This window comes from Nipponia nippon, unplaced genomic scaffold, assembly GCF_047370975.1.
Source record: "Nipponia nippon isolate SJK-2023a ecotype South Korea unplaced genomic scaffold, ASM4737097v1 scaffold_17, whole genome shotgun sequence".
Taxonomy (NCBI): Eukaryota; Metazoa; Chordata; class Aves; order Pelecaniformes; family Threskiornithidae; genus Nipponia; species Nipponia nippon.
The window spans coordinates 4892916-4908011 of record NW_028262333.1 but is presented as its reverse complement, the minus strand read 5'-3'; the positions used below and the strand labels follow the sequence as shown (position 1 = coordinate 4908011).

Here is a 15096-nt window from a genome sequence, read left to right as displayed (position 1 = left end):
CCACTTCATTTCTTTCTTCCGTGGCCTTCCCAAGACTCCTTTTTACTTAACTCCATGGGGTAAAAAACAGTGAAATAAATGGAGGGGAGACAAAGAATAGCATGTGTGAAAATCAGCACGTGTGAAGGAATGGAAAGGCTCTTTCTTGGGGGACCAGCAGGTAACTGCAAGGCAGGCTCCTCAGGGAAGACTGCGCCGTGGTTCTTGGCCACGGGAACATCTCCCAGGGGGAGCATGTGCCAAAAGCTGTGACAGTTTAAGCATTTTAGCAGGTTCGATATGTGCCACCCTAGACGAACGCTGAGGAGAGTGGGAGTCTGGCGGAAGGCGCTAGGGCAGAGTCTCCACTGGCCCCCAAGGTACGGAAAATGGAAATGGTCTGATTCCTGACTGGAGGTGTAAACAAATTAAAAATAAAAAGGGCTTCTTCCCAGGACACCTTTGGCAGCACAGACCTTTTGGAGAGTAGCACTTCTGTCCCAAGAACCCCGAATGGCTCCATTAAAACACTAAGTTCCAGATGACAGCTACATCGCAGACTTCTCTTCAGAGGGTAGTGCTGCTCCAGCTGAGATTTAAAGGCCTGTGCAGGTTCCCCTAATTTGATTAGAGGGCTGGCTTGGATGGGCAGGCTATTACCGCTTCAAAGGCACTAAAGCTGCCTGGGTGCTGATGGGTTTATGAAACATTGTTTCTCACTTCATTGCAGCTCCCACAAAGAATTATTAGATCGGGTTAGTGATAGTTACCTAATAAAGAATGTCCCTATGAGGCAGTTTATTTCACAGCAAGCTAGTTCCGGACTAGCAGACTATGAAATCTTGAGGTTCCCGTGAGGATAAATATGCTGAAATAAACTGCAATTATATGAACACCTTCATGCACTTTTTTTTTTTTTTTAAACTGAAAAAAAGGTGTCATTGTGTTAGCTTGAGCTGGAGGTACTTAGCATTGAATTAGCAAACAGACAGTGACAAAAGCAGGGATTTGTTTTTTTTCCTCTTAGTAGGCATTGCAAAACAACTTAAAATCTTTTCATTTGCATGGGACAAGAGTTTGCAGCCAAAGATGAAACACAATTCGATGGTAAGTGCCAACCTGTTCTGGCATTGAGGGTGCCTGTTTCTCCAGCCGCTCCCAGCTCCCCATAGAACAGTCCAGGGAGCACCGGCAGAATCTCCTCTTCACGGGAACAGGACGAAGTCCTGCCTGTTACGATCATGTTCCCTTTTATCTGCTTGCTTACTGCTGTTATCATCTGTCCCTACAGTCTGTGCTTTCAGCTTCCCGAATGTCCTTCTGCAAGATTTCCTCAGCCTGCCGTTTGGTTTTTGTTTGTAATGTTAAGATAAACCTAGACAGCTTGCTATCGGGAGCTCTGAGATCACTGTCAGCCTTCTGGTGTTTTCCCTTTCCCAAAACCAAGGGAATATCTGTATGGTTTTTGCCGGGAGGGTATTACTTCAGGCAGACGGATCCCAGGCAGTTTGGCATGGGGCTTTTATAAGCGGCAGCATCTTGCTCTTTTAAATCTCTTTGCTCTTCACTAACTGCTTGTTGGTCTGCGGGTAAAGTCATTTGTTTCCACCACCTTCCCGTTGGAGCAGCTGGCTTCTGGGAGCCGTGTCCCCGGGAGAGCGCACGGGGGTTCTCCAGTAGTCACGCGGACAAACAGGAATTAGCGATTGCCTGAGTGCACCAGCAATAAAAACTAAGACAGAGGAGGAAGAGTGTGAAGTCCTTGCCCTCCAGATTTATTCTGAGACATGTTTGGTATTGCAAGGACTGCCTGGAACATATTTTAGCGTTTCTCGGTCTTCTTGTAGGGAGCAGGCAGAACAGGCTGCAAGACGCCTGTGTCAGTGTTACCGTGCAGCAGGCTGATCTGATGACCGAGGGCTTGGAGGAGTCTCTTGCAAAGGTATTTTTTGTGTGTGATTCAGCACGGTTCATCCCGTGCTAACACACATCGTTCCACGTGTGGGATTTCAGACTTTGAAGACTAAAATTAAGTCTATAGAACCTTTTTTCTGTTTGTGCAAAAAGTCTTTTCTTCAGGAAGATGAAATCCTTTTCCATTTACAGCTGCCCACGCGCCTTTGACAATAGTGTATGCTGTCTGGTGTTACAGAGGTGACAGCATTTCCAGAAATAATATCTTTTCTCTACAGATCAGTAGGAATTTCTTTCTTTTTTTCCTCCTTCCCCCCCCCGCCTCAAATTTTACCCTTCTTTTTTTTTTTTTTCTGAAGATGAAAGGAATGCAAAGCTTCAAGTCAGATTCCTTTGGGAAACACTTCTCCAGGTCCAATCTTTTCACTATCCCTGCCTTGTAATTAGTAAAAAATCCGTCGTCTTTAATAATATTTCAGCCAGGAGCTCCTACCCGCACGCCATCAGGAGCCTTACGTGCTGATGTAGCCAAGGACAGGCATTTGCGGAGCACGGCGCCATGAGTTATGTGCAAGGGACGGGGCGAGAGCCGCCGGTTCAGGCCGGCCCTTTGCTTGCTTTCGCGCTGTTACTGGAGCGATGCTGGTTCAGCTTTGGGCGGTTGGAGAGACCCGGCTTAGGAGCCCGTGGTCCGGAGACTGAGGCGGGCGAGTGCCGCGGCCGGAGGCTCGTGTTTGGCTATGCCCTGGGGGCAAAGGAAGCCCCCAAGGCCGGCGGGGCCGGGGACGCTCCCCGCCGCCTCCCCGAGGGACGAGGCCGGGCACCCGCTCCGGCAGCGCCCGCCCGGGGCCGAGGAAGGCGCCGGGTTTCCTCAGAGCTCCTCTCGGGAGGAGAGCGGCCGCCCTGCGGGGCCGCTGAGGGGCAGCCGCGGGGGCTGAGGAGCAGCCGGGGCGGCTGAGGAGAAGCCAGGGCGGCCGAGGGGCGGCGGGGGGGCTGAGGAGGGGAAGCCGGGGCGGCCGAGGGGCGGCTGAGGAGAAGCCGAGGGGCGGCCGGGCCTCGCCGCTCCCCGCCACGGTCGCGGAGGGAACGGACACTGCGGTGCCCTGGCAACGGCGCGCGACCCCCCCCCCCCCGCCGCGCTCGCGCGCCTCTCTCCCGGCGACCTTCCGGCTGCCGTGCGAACGCGGAGGCGGGCCGGGGCCGGGTGCTGGGGACAGACTGGCAGCGCGTCCCACCAATAGACGCGCGGAGCGGCGGCGGTGCGCCCCGCCCCGCGAGCCGCGCTGCCCAATCAGCGCCCCGTCTGCTAGGCGGGGGGCGGGACTTCCGCTGCCGGGGAGGCGGTTTTTGTGTGTGTGAGCGGTGCGAGCGGGGTCCCGGCTCCCCCGCGGGCGGCGGCGCTTGGGGGGCCCGGCCCGGCCTCCGCGGCCACCGCTGAGAGGCGGCGGCGGGCGGCCCTCCCGGCGGCGCGGCTCGGCCCCTTCCGCCGGCGCTGAGGGGGGTCCCCCCTTGAGGGGGCCCCTGCAAGAGGGGGGGGGCCCCCGCGGGAGCGGCGGGGTCCCCCCGAGGGCCCGGCGGCGGTGGCTGTGGCTGTTTCCCCGGTTCTCGGCTCCCCGGGCGGGGTGAGGGGCGGGCAGGTGGGCGATGAATGGTTTCAGCACCGAGGAGGACAGCCGGGATGGGCCTCCCGCCGCCCCCTTTTACGGCCAGAGCTGCTGCCTCATCGACGACGGGGACCGCTGCGTGCGCCCCGCCGGCAACGCGTCCTTCAGCAAGAGGATCCAGAAGAGCATCTCGCAGAAGAAGCTGAAGCTGGACATCGATAAAAGTGTGAGTTGCGGCCTCCGCCGGTCCTGCCCGCCGAGCCCCCCTCCCTCCCCAGCCCCCCAGGGGCCGGCCCGGTCGCGCCGTGCCGCCCGCAGCCCGGCACCGCACTGCGGGCCCGCCCGGGGAGGCCGCGCTCCGTGCGCCTCGGGCGGCGGAAAGTTGCTCGTCCGCCCGGCAACTCGAGCTTTGCCACGGCCCTGGGGGGTTCCCGGAACCCCTGGGAGCTGTGGGGAGGCGGGGTGCGAGGTGCCGTGGTTTGTGCTGCAGACCCGGCTCCTCTGGACCCTGCTTTCCCATCTTCAGCGTTACTGCGCCAGGGTAGGAGAAGAACACGCCTGGGTAAAGATACGGCTTCCCCTCACGGCACTGATTATGTCGTGAGGCTTAATGAAGCAGCACTAAAACCGTGTTTGGGAGGAAAGCTCTGCTGCGGTGGGGAGCCGATGATGTTCAGGGGGAGCAAGGGAGCCGTCTTTGCTTCGGAGGCAGTAGTGCTATCTTAATTTCAGTTTTGTATTGAAAACCGCTGACGCTACTAGGTGAAATCAACAACATGGGTTACTATTTCAGTTAGACATCGCTGACGTTACTTTTTTTAATTGGTAAGAATTCGTGTTCTAGTGAAGCAGATTACTTGAAAATGAACTCTTGCATCTCACTCGAAAGGCGAGGTGTGCAGCCTCTTCAGCAGGGCACTTGCACGCTTGTTCGCTGGTCGGCACTGAACAGCGCAATTTGCTGCGGACCGCTTAAAAACATGAAGTGACAGCTGTCAGCTCAAGATAGGAATGGGTCGTTTTGCCGAGTAACGAAATAGGTAGAGCAGAGCAGCCCGTCAAGATTACAGAAGGAATATCTCAGAAGTGACTCGGTTAACAGAATTCTGCTCTGCGTGCTTTTCTTACCTGACCTTTAAAGATTAAAACCATTAAAAACAAAAAAATTTGAAGTTTTGAGTCAGTCTGTTTGGCAGCTTCCCCGGTTGGTTGGATCCCTTTTGCACAGCCGAAATACATCATGTCACGGGAAGAGAGTGACTCAATTTGAAATATAATCTTATTCTTAAAAGACAGAGTATTTCTCCTGGTTGTAGTCCTCAGCAGACTTGTCTAGTGGTATAGTCATTTCTTTCGTTTTAGAAATAGTTCTTTGTTGACGGATGTAAGGCTTTAGAAATAAAAAGAGGAAATCTGACTAGCGAACTGAAAATGAAGGGAAAGTACGAAGTGGGCTGCATAAAGTGATTTTGAATGTAGGGTGTCTGAGTCATCTGAAGACATTTTTGTCTTGCAGGTACCAAATAATTTTGATCGTTTTGTGGTCCTTTGTTGTATGTATGCTAATTCTAGTGAGATAATACCTGTTAGAAAGGGGTTTCCGTGGCAGGATAAGCTATAGGAAAGAGGTTTTTGCTTTTCATTTGCTTGTTTTAATTGAGGTAATTGGCCAACTTTTTATTTGATCTAGATTTTGAAACATTTGCATTAATAATCTCCTGTACTGTTTAAACCAGAAAGCTCACAAGAGTGGAACAGAATGATGTTTTTCTTGGGAGTTACCTGGTAGTAAGTCCTGAAGAAAATGCATTTCCTCCAAACAATTACTTATGTTTTTCTTGATACGTGATTGCAACCATAAAAAAGAAATATATTATCTGCAGAGGTTCAGGTTCAGCTGGAGCTCTTAAGTCCTTTATTTTCCTTGACTTTAGTCTTTGCAGTGTAAATGATCTCTGACTCAAGAGTGCGATATCAGTCCTGGAGTTTAAGATTAGAAATTCCTTAATGTCCTGAGGCAGGCAGCCATGCCAGTCGTGAGGGATGCACCCTCTAATACTGGTGTCTAAGTGGCTGCTGTTGAATGCTGTTTCTGCAGTACCTGTTTTGATTGCTTTTTCACCACTTCTCCTTCTTAGGTGAGACATCTGTACATTTGTGATTTTCACAAGAACTTCATTCAAAGTGTCCGAAACAAAAGAAAGAGGAAGACAAGTGATGATGGAGGTGACTCTCCTGAGCATGAAACAGATGTCCCGGAGGTTAGTAGGTGCCAAGTGGGTTTACCAATTTTGAGCATGTTGAATTTTGACTTGGATGTTTTCATGTATCAGGAAATACTTAAATTTTAAACTGTAACTCCACTGAAACTGCTATGGAGTTACTCTCATTGTTCAGGAAGACTTTTTTCTGATGTGTAACGTCCTAATTTTCTTCTTCATCCTTGTATGAGTTCTTTGCCCATGTAAAGTTTTCTATAAAAAGAGGTGTGATAAGGTAACTGCACAGCTTCATGTATGTACTGCTTCCAAACAGAGAGCTGTTAAAACAGTATTTGATACTAATTCTTTTATTAGTTATTTTCAGTGATGACTGAGGCCCTGATATGGTTCTTTGTCACCTAGCTTGCATTGTTTTGCAAATACACTAGGTCAGTCTCTCTGTGTTTGGGTATATAATATCCAGGGATATTAAGCTTCTCCAGACCTTCGTGTGTATGGTATTTTTGGCACTATTTAAAACTGCCTTCAAATAACTCGTAACATCTTTTTATTTTCAGGAAATAGGCCTGGGTTGTTTTGTTTTGGTGGGGTTTTTTTGGTTTTTGGTTTTTTTTTTTTTTTTCTTCTGTTCTACAGAACTCTAGAATAATCTTTTCTCTGTGCCATTGTGTTCTGTATTTGCTTTGGTGATGTTTCTGGTACTGTTGACACTGCAAAAAGTTGTGCAGAGGTGATGTTTGTGGAGGAACTGAGCTCTGGCCGCATCAGCAGAGCCCTCTGCTGGAAATACCACCCGTATTGGCAAAAAACATTTTATTTCTGAAAAAAAGCCACCAAGAATCGTTTTGCCAGCAGAGCTGTGTCTTGACTGCAAAGCTGTGTGGAGGTGTTGAAAGAGTAGCAAATTTTTTGTTTGTTTGTTTTTTTAAGGATATCTGACCTTTTGTTGTAGCTGTTTGTGTTTCCACTCTACGAGGTTCTCCATCAAAACTTTCCCATGCAGGCTTTACGTTAGTTGCCAGGATGATTGGGGAAGACCCAGCTGGCATCTAAAAATGTTAGTGCTGTAGAGCATGCAGGGTATTTGGCGGTTAAAAACTGAGGGATGCACGTCACCTAACCGAATAGGGAACTCTGCAGCGTGTCCGTTTTAACGTCATTTTCTTGGTTTTCAGCAGAGATTCCTTTTGTCTTTGAAACATGGCATTTCCCACATGATCTTCATCTTCCTTCCTGTAACCTCCCCCACCACCGCCCTTGCTTTTAAACTGTGCACTTCCCACTTAAGTATTTGAATTTCATTTCTTCTCTGTACTCTGTTTTATGTCACAAGCCATTTGTTCAGTCCCTGCTAAATTGATATTTCATGTGTGAGCTTTTCAAACCTTATGGGAACAAAAGGTTCCCCTTTGCTTGGAGGTTGCAGAGGTGTAATTGAGAGCAGAAATTGGCCAGCAATTCTGTTGACAGCATGTGAACCAGAACAAAATTTTGTATTTCCCTGAGGCTATTTTGGTCCTTTAGCATTAACAAATACAAAATATACTTAGATTTGTCAGTAAGGTAAGTCGATGTGGTTCTGAATGCAGGCGAGGAGCAGTCCTGTTGAGGAAGAAATAGTTGCTTTTAGATAACTCGACATTTCTGCCTAATAGAAGCTAAAGGTAGTGCTCATGCCCTCTTCTCTGCTTCACTTTCAGGTTGACTTGTTCCAGCTCCAAGTGAACACTCTGCGACGTTACAAGAGACATTATAAGTTGCAGACTAGGCCTGGACTCAACAAGGCTCAGCTAGCCGAAGTAAGTGACGACAGAGGTAGTATCACCTCTGTTATTAAAAAAACTCTTTATCTCCTCTGCTGAAGCGCACGTTTCTCGGATGCTGATACCTGTAGTGACTCTGATACCTGTAGTGACTCTCTCGCTAGTATGTACCGCGTGCTCTGCGAAAGGTTTCAGGGGAGGACGCCAACAGAAAGCTGCATGCTTTCTTTCACCTGAGACAGTCATGGAATACAGGGAAGCTGGCTCTTGAAAGCATGTTGTAGTAACTTGCTTTTCTCTGCTTCCTTTCCTTCCTTGTTCATAGTCACAGTCACCTTTAGGGAACAGAAACAACCTGGTTTCCAGTGGCTTAGGTGTTAACTGAAGATGGCTGTTGTACTGAAGCTTAGACTTACACACTACTAGTCACCTTAACCGCCCCGTTAGTTTTTCTTTCCTCACAGACACTTGAACTGGTTGGAATTGCTTCTTATTAAAGGCAAAATCACTGACCATGACTTCAGATTCCTTTTTTCCCCTCCCTTGTCCTGCTGCCTTATGATTCTGTGTTAAGTCAATAAAAGGCTCTTTCCTTAAGGGCCTCGCTACTGCTGTTTTCTCGCCATATGGGGTACTTGTTAAGAAAACTCTCTGTAACTCTTTGTTATTTGGGCTAGTTGTGCTTGGTGTGCATCTGCTCTGCTCTCTTTCCTGACTTGATCTGAAGACGTTGTGTGGGAAGAGTCTTCTCTAAACTTGAAAAAAACTGTAGCAGTTACTGAATGGTAACAAGGTTGTTTTTGTAAGCTGAGGCTTTCACAACTGCCTACCCAAAACTGCCTGGTTTGCTTTTGTTTTAAAGAACAACAACTGGCAGACCAAAAAAGACAGCAAGATACCGTCTTGCTCTCTTTCAAAGTCAACTAGGGAATGAATACACAGAATATAGAGAATGTGTAGTGTAGTGCATGTAGGAGTAAGGTGAGCGAAGCAGGGTGGGTGTATGTCCTCATTAGTAGTTCTGATTTGTCGTGTTCTAACTAACCAGTTCATAGTCTCTCAGCTACCTCCTGCCGTGAAGGACTACTTAGGCAGTTTACCATGAATGTGCCCAGGAGGAAAAAAAAAAAATAAAACTACTATGCAAGCGGAAAATAAAGGGAGCCTAACTTAAAGTTGTCACACACTTCCCAGATTTCCTGTGAAGTCTGAGCAGCTTTGACCCTACGCTGGATCCTCGTCCAGCTCCCATGCTTGAATCACTGCTGCCTGAGGCTCTTAGACTCCTGCTGCTACCCCACCGTAAGGAAAACTCAAACTTCCATAAATCTTCTTGGAGTGACTTATTGCTCAGCCTGCATCAACATCCAGTTCTGGAGCTGTGTTGGGTACCAAAAAAGAGCTTCTTCCATACGAGGAGCAGATCTCATCCAGCTCCAACATGTTTTCTACATTCATTTTCTGAGGAAAAAGCAGCTAATGGTTCAGGGCTTATGCTAGTGTCAGAGAGGGGTAGCCCTAACCAAACCCTAACCCTCCCATTGCAAATCCCCTGGTGTTCCTTCCAGTGAAAACTTATCCAGTGCGTTTTCCTTTGGACTCTAAAACTTTGCTACATCTGATTCACACAGCAAAGCGTTTCAGTGTTCCTGACACTCCCCTTTAAAATACTGAGATGCAGGGAAAACTTGCTCTCCAAATAATCTCGGCATGAAATGCCACTTAGGAGAGGCTATGCTGCTTTGGCAGGAGGACATTCTGGCTTCCAAATTCCGCTTGTAGGTTGGCCGCAAATACTGCTGACATAGCAAGACTATGCTCTGTTCATATGCACATTCCAGCTGTAAAGAGAGAGAGGTAAATGAGGACTGACAGTTTGAATTGGTGCATGTTTGACTAAAAGTATATTACGCTCGGTGGCCATAAAATTGTTTTTGGAAAGTGAAGAGAAACCCTGTTCTGATTATTTCTACTTTTTAATTTCAGAATTTCTGTCTCTTTACATGTTGTCCTTCTAGACTGTCAGTCGTCACTTCAGGAATATTCCCGTGAATGAGAAAGAGACGCTTGCGTATTTCATCTATATGGTGAAGAACAACAAGAGCAGGCTGGACCAGAAATCAGAAGGTAGCAAGCAACTAGAATGAAGATTAACAAGACTTGGAATAAGAGAGACCTTGAAGGAACAGATGGTATTGTGCATTTTAGGTATATAAAAACTGCTGAAGTATATTGTAAATTTTTTTTTAAATGCAGTAAGTCTGGATGACAGAAAAAAATACAGACATTCTTATCAGGAGTATTTGAAAACATGTGCCCAGCATGTTTCTGAAGACTTCTTCCCCTCATTTCAAAGTCACATTGGAATAAAGAAATGAGGATAATGGGGAAACCAAGTAAACCTGTAGGACTGTGGAGTTTGTCAACTCGGTGTTTGAAACCATTTCTGGAAATCTGCTTCTCAGTGCAATTCAGATCACAGATGGCGTTTTTTCACTGAATTCAGACTGCATCACAGAACACCATGCAGTTTGTCTTGGCGCAGGACTGGAATAGCGGCAGAGATAAAATTGATGATTGAGGTGCATGGGTCAGAAGTTTGTCTGAAGCTTGCTCCCCACCTACACGTGCTCTGTCTTGCCTTGAGTCAGTGCTTCAAGTCCCAGACTTCTACAAATGCTCCAGCTCACCAAATCTACTCCAGTGAACACTACTTGACTAGTCTGAAATTGATATTTTTTTTTACCGTTTTTCCTCCCACCCCCTTCTGACATGGATGCCAAACAGCTCTCTGCAATCTCTCTTTCTAATTTCTTTTATTTAAGAACTTACTAATTAATTGTCTGTAAGCATTTAGAAACAACTGCGTTTCCTCAGAGTGTGGTATTAAGGCAAATACAGCTTATTTGCTGGGTTTGATCATGTTGGTAGAAATGCTCGTTTAATTCACTTACGTGTATTTCCCTTGTATTCAAGGCTCAGTGATGGTAGGTGAAACAATGGCTTAAGACATCTCTCTCTTAATCTCGGTGTCAGATCAGGTATCAATCACAAACGATGTGAATTTTATACTGAAGCTAGTCTTCAGCAGGTGTCACCAAACTGCTGGGTGGATTAGTGGGCTCGGCAGTCTCTGTTCAGTACAAAGCAGACTTATGCTAACGGGTGTAGCAGCGTAACTGGGGTAGTGAACTGACTGGGGCATGATGCGTTTCGCGTGTCTTTGCAACAGGCAGAAGTATGGAAGCGCTTGCCTTTTGTGAGTGTTACGTTTGCTTTCCGAAGAGCTGTGTGAGCGGAGGGTGGCCTGCTGGCGCTCTTTAACTGGGCGCTGTAGGAGGAGATCGCTCTGATTTTGTTACTTAAAGCCAAGGTGTCCTTACAAGTAACACTGGTTATTTTGGCAAAAGGAGCTTATAAAAGTGTTGGTTGTGACTGACTGTTCTCCAGTGACCTCAAATTCTATTCAAGGGGATCTCATGATTTAAAGCACCGCTCTGTTTCTTTTCTGTCCTAACCAATGTCTCCATTCTGTTACAAGATGCCAAGACTCCACGTAGAGAGTATGTTCTCAACAAGCCTTAATCAACGAACCGAACAGTAGAAAACTTTGGCTAGCATTTTGTCAATGGCAGGTTTTAATATTCCAAAACTGGATGAAGCTTTGTTGAAGAGCTAAACACACAGATCGCAATCCCAGCGTAGTATTGCATCATGTTTCGTAAGGCATGAAGAGTTCACGTAGTGAAGCTCTTGTTGAAGCTCTCCCAGGGTCTCTTTAAAAATCAAGTCACAGTTTAAAGCAAGCTGTTCACATCAGCTTCAAAGTGTTTGCTAATACTCCAAAAACATGTTCAACAAGCTTCAACATGTCTAAGTCCTGTGTCATAGGCAGAAATACTCTGTTATGGTACACGTCCCATTTGTGAAGTTTTGGGGAGTGTGATTGTTTCAGCATTTCCTTGTTCGATTCAGTATGGATTTTAAGAAATCAGCCAGGAGAGAGGTTCAAGGAATGAGGAGAGAATGTCTTGCGTCAGTATTTCATGAATGTTTAAAAATTTCCCAATTATGCTGGTCCTTTCCTTATTGAAAGGATGGAGTAATTCCCACATCAGTCAATGTGACCTGGCTTCTCTCATTCAGGACAGATAGCTAAAAGGGTACGTTCTCTGACTGCGTGTTGATCTTTGAAGTGCTCGTGTAATCAGAGGGTATTACCAAGGGAAAATGAGTTTCCGAGTTGAGAGGGTTATGCCTCATTGTAACTTTCTAGACCAAAACTGTAAAAATGTAGTTTGTTTGGGGTTTCCTTTTTTTGTTGTTGTATTTTGTTTTGTTTTATTTCTAAGAGTAAATAAATCTGTTGGGGTGTTTTAGCAGCCAGCAGCAAAATGATTCTTTTCAAGGAAATATGGTGGCAGGTTCCATCTGTTCAGGTGTATTCACTGGAATGCTTTTGTGCAGAGGTGGTATCCAGGAAACTTTTTTGTTTTTTGTTTTTTCTGAAAATAGGCAATTGATGTGAAATGTGATCCTTGTTGGTTTCACTCTTAAAGCAATTATACTTTTTTTGAAGAAATTCTTAGTGGAGTGTGATGATGAAGAGATGTTTACCAGCCATTAGCAGTTGTTTATAAGGTGGAAAGCTTGGAGGCAAGACACCAAAGAAACAGAAGAATCTTTGGCTGTCAGACCCCACGGCCTTATAAACCCTTGCAAATGCCTTATTACCTTGTTCTCAACTTAGCTAGAGCAAAACGCCTTGAGCAAAAGAAAGCCGATGTCTTGTTGGAAGGGTTAGCCGCTTTATGGCTCCCATGCTATAAACTGAAATCACACGTCAATTCAGTAGCAATATCCATGTTCAGGGTGCCTGTGATTCTTGAAAAGCATTTAGTGTCTAATAACCAGAAAACGCAACAATGCAATTGTCGTTCTGTATAATACCATTCTGTGTATTTGATTCCTTATGCTGCATGCCAATTAAAAAAGACTTTCCAACTTTTTGTTTTAAACTTCAAAGTACATGTGTTTGAACCTCACACTTGTGAAGCCATGAGGTGGGACGTTTTCTCAGCACTTTTAGATGGGAATTGTTGGAAAGGTGGAAGACCCAAATCGCTTTGGCTGGTATGATAAGATTTTTTTTTTTTTTTTTCTTTTTACATTTTGCTTTTCACAGATGGGCCTTAAATTCTGTCTAGCTTTGAACCATGGAGCACAAGCCTTGGGGGCATGGAGGATGACCAGATGTCATCTACCATTTATAATAGTGGAAGCTTATTTCTTACAAGCCTGCATAGGTGACATTCACCCTGAGGCAGAGGAATCCCCTTTGAAGCCCTCCAGCCATTATATAGCCTAATTCAGTTACGTAGCCTAATTCAATTCTCACTGAAGAGTTGCATTAACTTCATTAGGCTTCTGAATAGATCCAAAGCCATTAGTATGAAATCCAAATAATGCCGAAACATCTCTTCCAGGGTTAACTTCATCCTATATGCTGACCCTCTGCTCACTTTAAGGGAAGAAGAAGAAATCATTGCTGGTAGTTATTGGCTTGAGCTCAACTGAAGGGAGTTGGAAGCGTGCGAAGACTTGAGTCGGTAGCAATCGGATGGCTGAAAAGTGCAAATATATCCAAGGAGGCTGTGTTAAGAATGCAGTTTTTTCTAAAATTTCTGCATCACAAAGAGTATCGTATGTCAACCTGAAGTAAACAATTGCATTAAAAGCTAATGCTTCTTTTGCCAGGCACTTTAGATGCTCAGCCTGAGAAAAGCAGATCAGGCAGGTTTGTACCACTCGTCCCCAGTACTCTGGTGTCCCAGTTCTCCTTAGAAATGTGGCCGTAAACGACTAGATAGCCTGGAGTGCAGGACACGACCAAAACATATCAAGTCTGGCATTTAAAGTTAGTCTGAAGTGCAAGCTGGCTTCAGAGAGGCTTTGAAATCAAGAGCCAAAATAATCCACAGTAAGTGCGAGTTTTCAAGCGGGTCATGATGGCACGGCGAAGATGAAACAGGACGTGGCCCACAGAGAGACTGAACAAAACGCGCTTCCACAGTTAGCGACGTGGAGGAAGGTTTGTTCTGTGTTAGCTCTTGTAATGGATGTTTTATGAGAGGGGAAGGAGGGGGGAGCTGTGCACTTTACGTCTTTTGGTTGAGCCAAATGTAAATACCAATGGGACATCTTCAGCAGTAACTGCAGTTGGAGGGGAGAGAAATGGTCTGCTGAGGGGACTGTTTATTTAAATTCGCAGATCCTTACGCTTCCCCGGAGCACTAGAGTCACTTTGCCTCTACGGTTTAAAAGAGCGGGTAATACAAGCTGGCCGCCTGTACAAAAGGAGGCCTTGTACTGCCCAGAGGATTGACTGAAGAGTCCCAACAGTGAAGGAATGTTACTGATGCCTCGCTCCTCTTGTCACTGGTGCCCTTTAGCCATCTCTAGCTTACCGAGTTAGGGAGTTTTCGTTTTCCACTTTCAAAGTGCAAACGAACTGTTACGATGTAAGATGCTCCTTGCACTTTTCACAGCTATCCCTGGTCTCGCCTTTTTGACTTGCCTGTGAACGCGTCTGTTCGGAATGAATTAAATGGTTGAAGAAAGCGCGGGGAGAGGAGGGGGGCTCCTGCCTTAAACCTGAACTTCCCTTGCAAGCAACGCCGGAGGCCATCCTGTACATCGGCGGGCTCCCGGAGCTCTGACCTGGCTGAGCCCTGACGGGGCCGCGTTTGCTCCTGTCCCAGCCGCAGCTCTCTGCCCCGCAGCTGCAGCGCAGGGGAGGGGAATAGCAGGTAACTTGCAGAATGGCTTGGAGTCTTAGCAGGCTTACTGGGAGAGAAAAACTGTGTTCCCTCTTCTGTTTCTGGTCTCCATGTATTGTGCTGATCTTATGCCAAATGTTTTGGACACCTTGTATTTTTAACTGTGTAATATAGCTGTGTATTGTTAAAGCAACTTAGTAACTTATAGCAAAAACTGTAGAACTCATTTCTCTGAGGTGTAGGAAATGTCCTGCTTCCACTGTGTATAAGACTAACTCTGTACCGTCTGACAAAGATAAAATGCTGAATTTCACTTTAATAAATGATCTATCTAGCCACAAGGCCTACATTCCCTTCTCTTTGCCTTTCTGCCCTTAGCACTGTTGCCTCCAGAGCCAGCGGAGTTTTGCTTTGCATGGATGTTTTGTGCCAGGCTTCTCTGATTCACTGTCGCTTCCCACCCACCTCCCCAGGGCTGACAATACTGCGGACAGGGAGGGGAGAATGGCACTGCTGACTAGGGTATGTCAAGCCTGAAGCAGAAAGCTCAGGTGATGGATATTTTGTGAGAAACCTGTGTGGGTTGCATGGATGCAAATCGTGGAGTCTTTGGAATGCAACAAAAAGACGACCTCACAAGAAAGATGGATGGTGGTGTGGAGCCACGTGACCTTGCATTTTGGAGAGTGTTGGGCTTTTTTATGATGGGGATATTTTTTCCCCCCTCTATCATGACCATGTCAATCAAGTGCAGCATCTCATTTAATTCATGTTTCTTAATTAATCTTCTTAGGTCTAGTTCAACCCTGTGCTTCTGCTTCCTTCTCAAGGACAC

General features: G+C 46.5%; 1 protein-coding gene across 3 annotated transcripts; it reads left to right on the top strand.

Annotated features, from left to right (window-relative positions):
• Positions 1 to 3226: 3226 nt before the first annotated feature.
• SAP30L (SAP30 like) lies at positions 3227 to 14599 on the top strand. Of its 3 annotated transcripts, XM_087753884.1 has the most exons (5): positions 3227 to 3723; positions 5636 to 5758; positions 7420 to 7518; positions 9501 to 9674; positions 12668 to 14599. In XM_087753884.1, the coding sequence occupies exons 1-4, from the start codon at positions 3538 to 3540 to the stop codon at positions 9627 to 9629; spliced, it is 537 nt and encodes a 178-aa protein (XP_087610010.1). In that variant the 5' UTR covers positions 3227 to 3537; the 3' UTR covers positions 9630 to 9674; positions 12668 to 14599. The 3 variants fall into 3 exon arrangements, with proteins under 3 accessions (XP_087610010.1, XP_087610009.1, XP_087610011.1); XM_087753883.1 differs by lacking the exon at positions 12668 to 14599 and having other exon boundaries at positions 9501 to 11864; XM_087753885.1 differs by lacking the exon at positions 12668 to 14599 and having other exon boundaries at positions 9469 to 11864.
• Positions 14600 to 15096: the final 497 nt, after the last annotated feature.

What these genes read in the sequence shown, in the direction of transcription:
- SAP30L (XM_087753884.1), top strand. Translation starts at nt 3,538, where the DNA reads ATGAATGGTTTCAGCACCGAGGAGGACAGCCGGGATGGGCCTCCCGCC. An exon ending in ATGAAACAGATGTCCCGGAG is followed by an intron (nt 5,759 to 7,419) that starts GTTAGTAGGTGC and finishes CTTCACTTTCAG; the next exon opens with GTTGACTTGTTCCAGCTCCA. An exon ending in ACAAGGCTCAGCTAGCCGAA is followed by an intron (nt 7,519 to 9,500) that starts GTAAGTGACGAC and finishes TTGTCCTTCTAG; the next exon opens with ACTGTCAGTCGTCACTTCAG.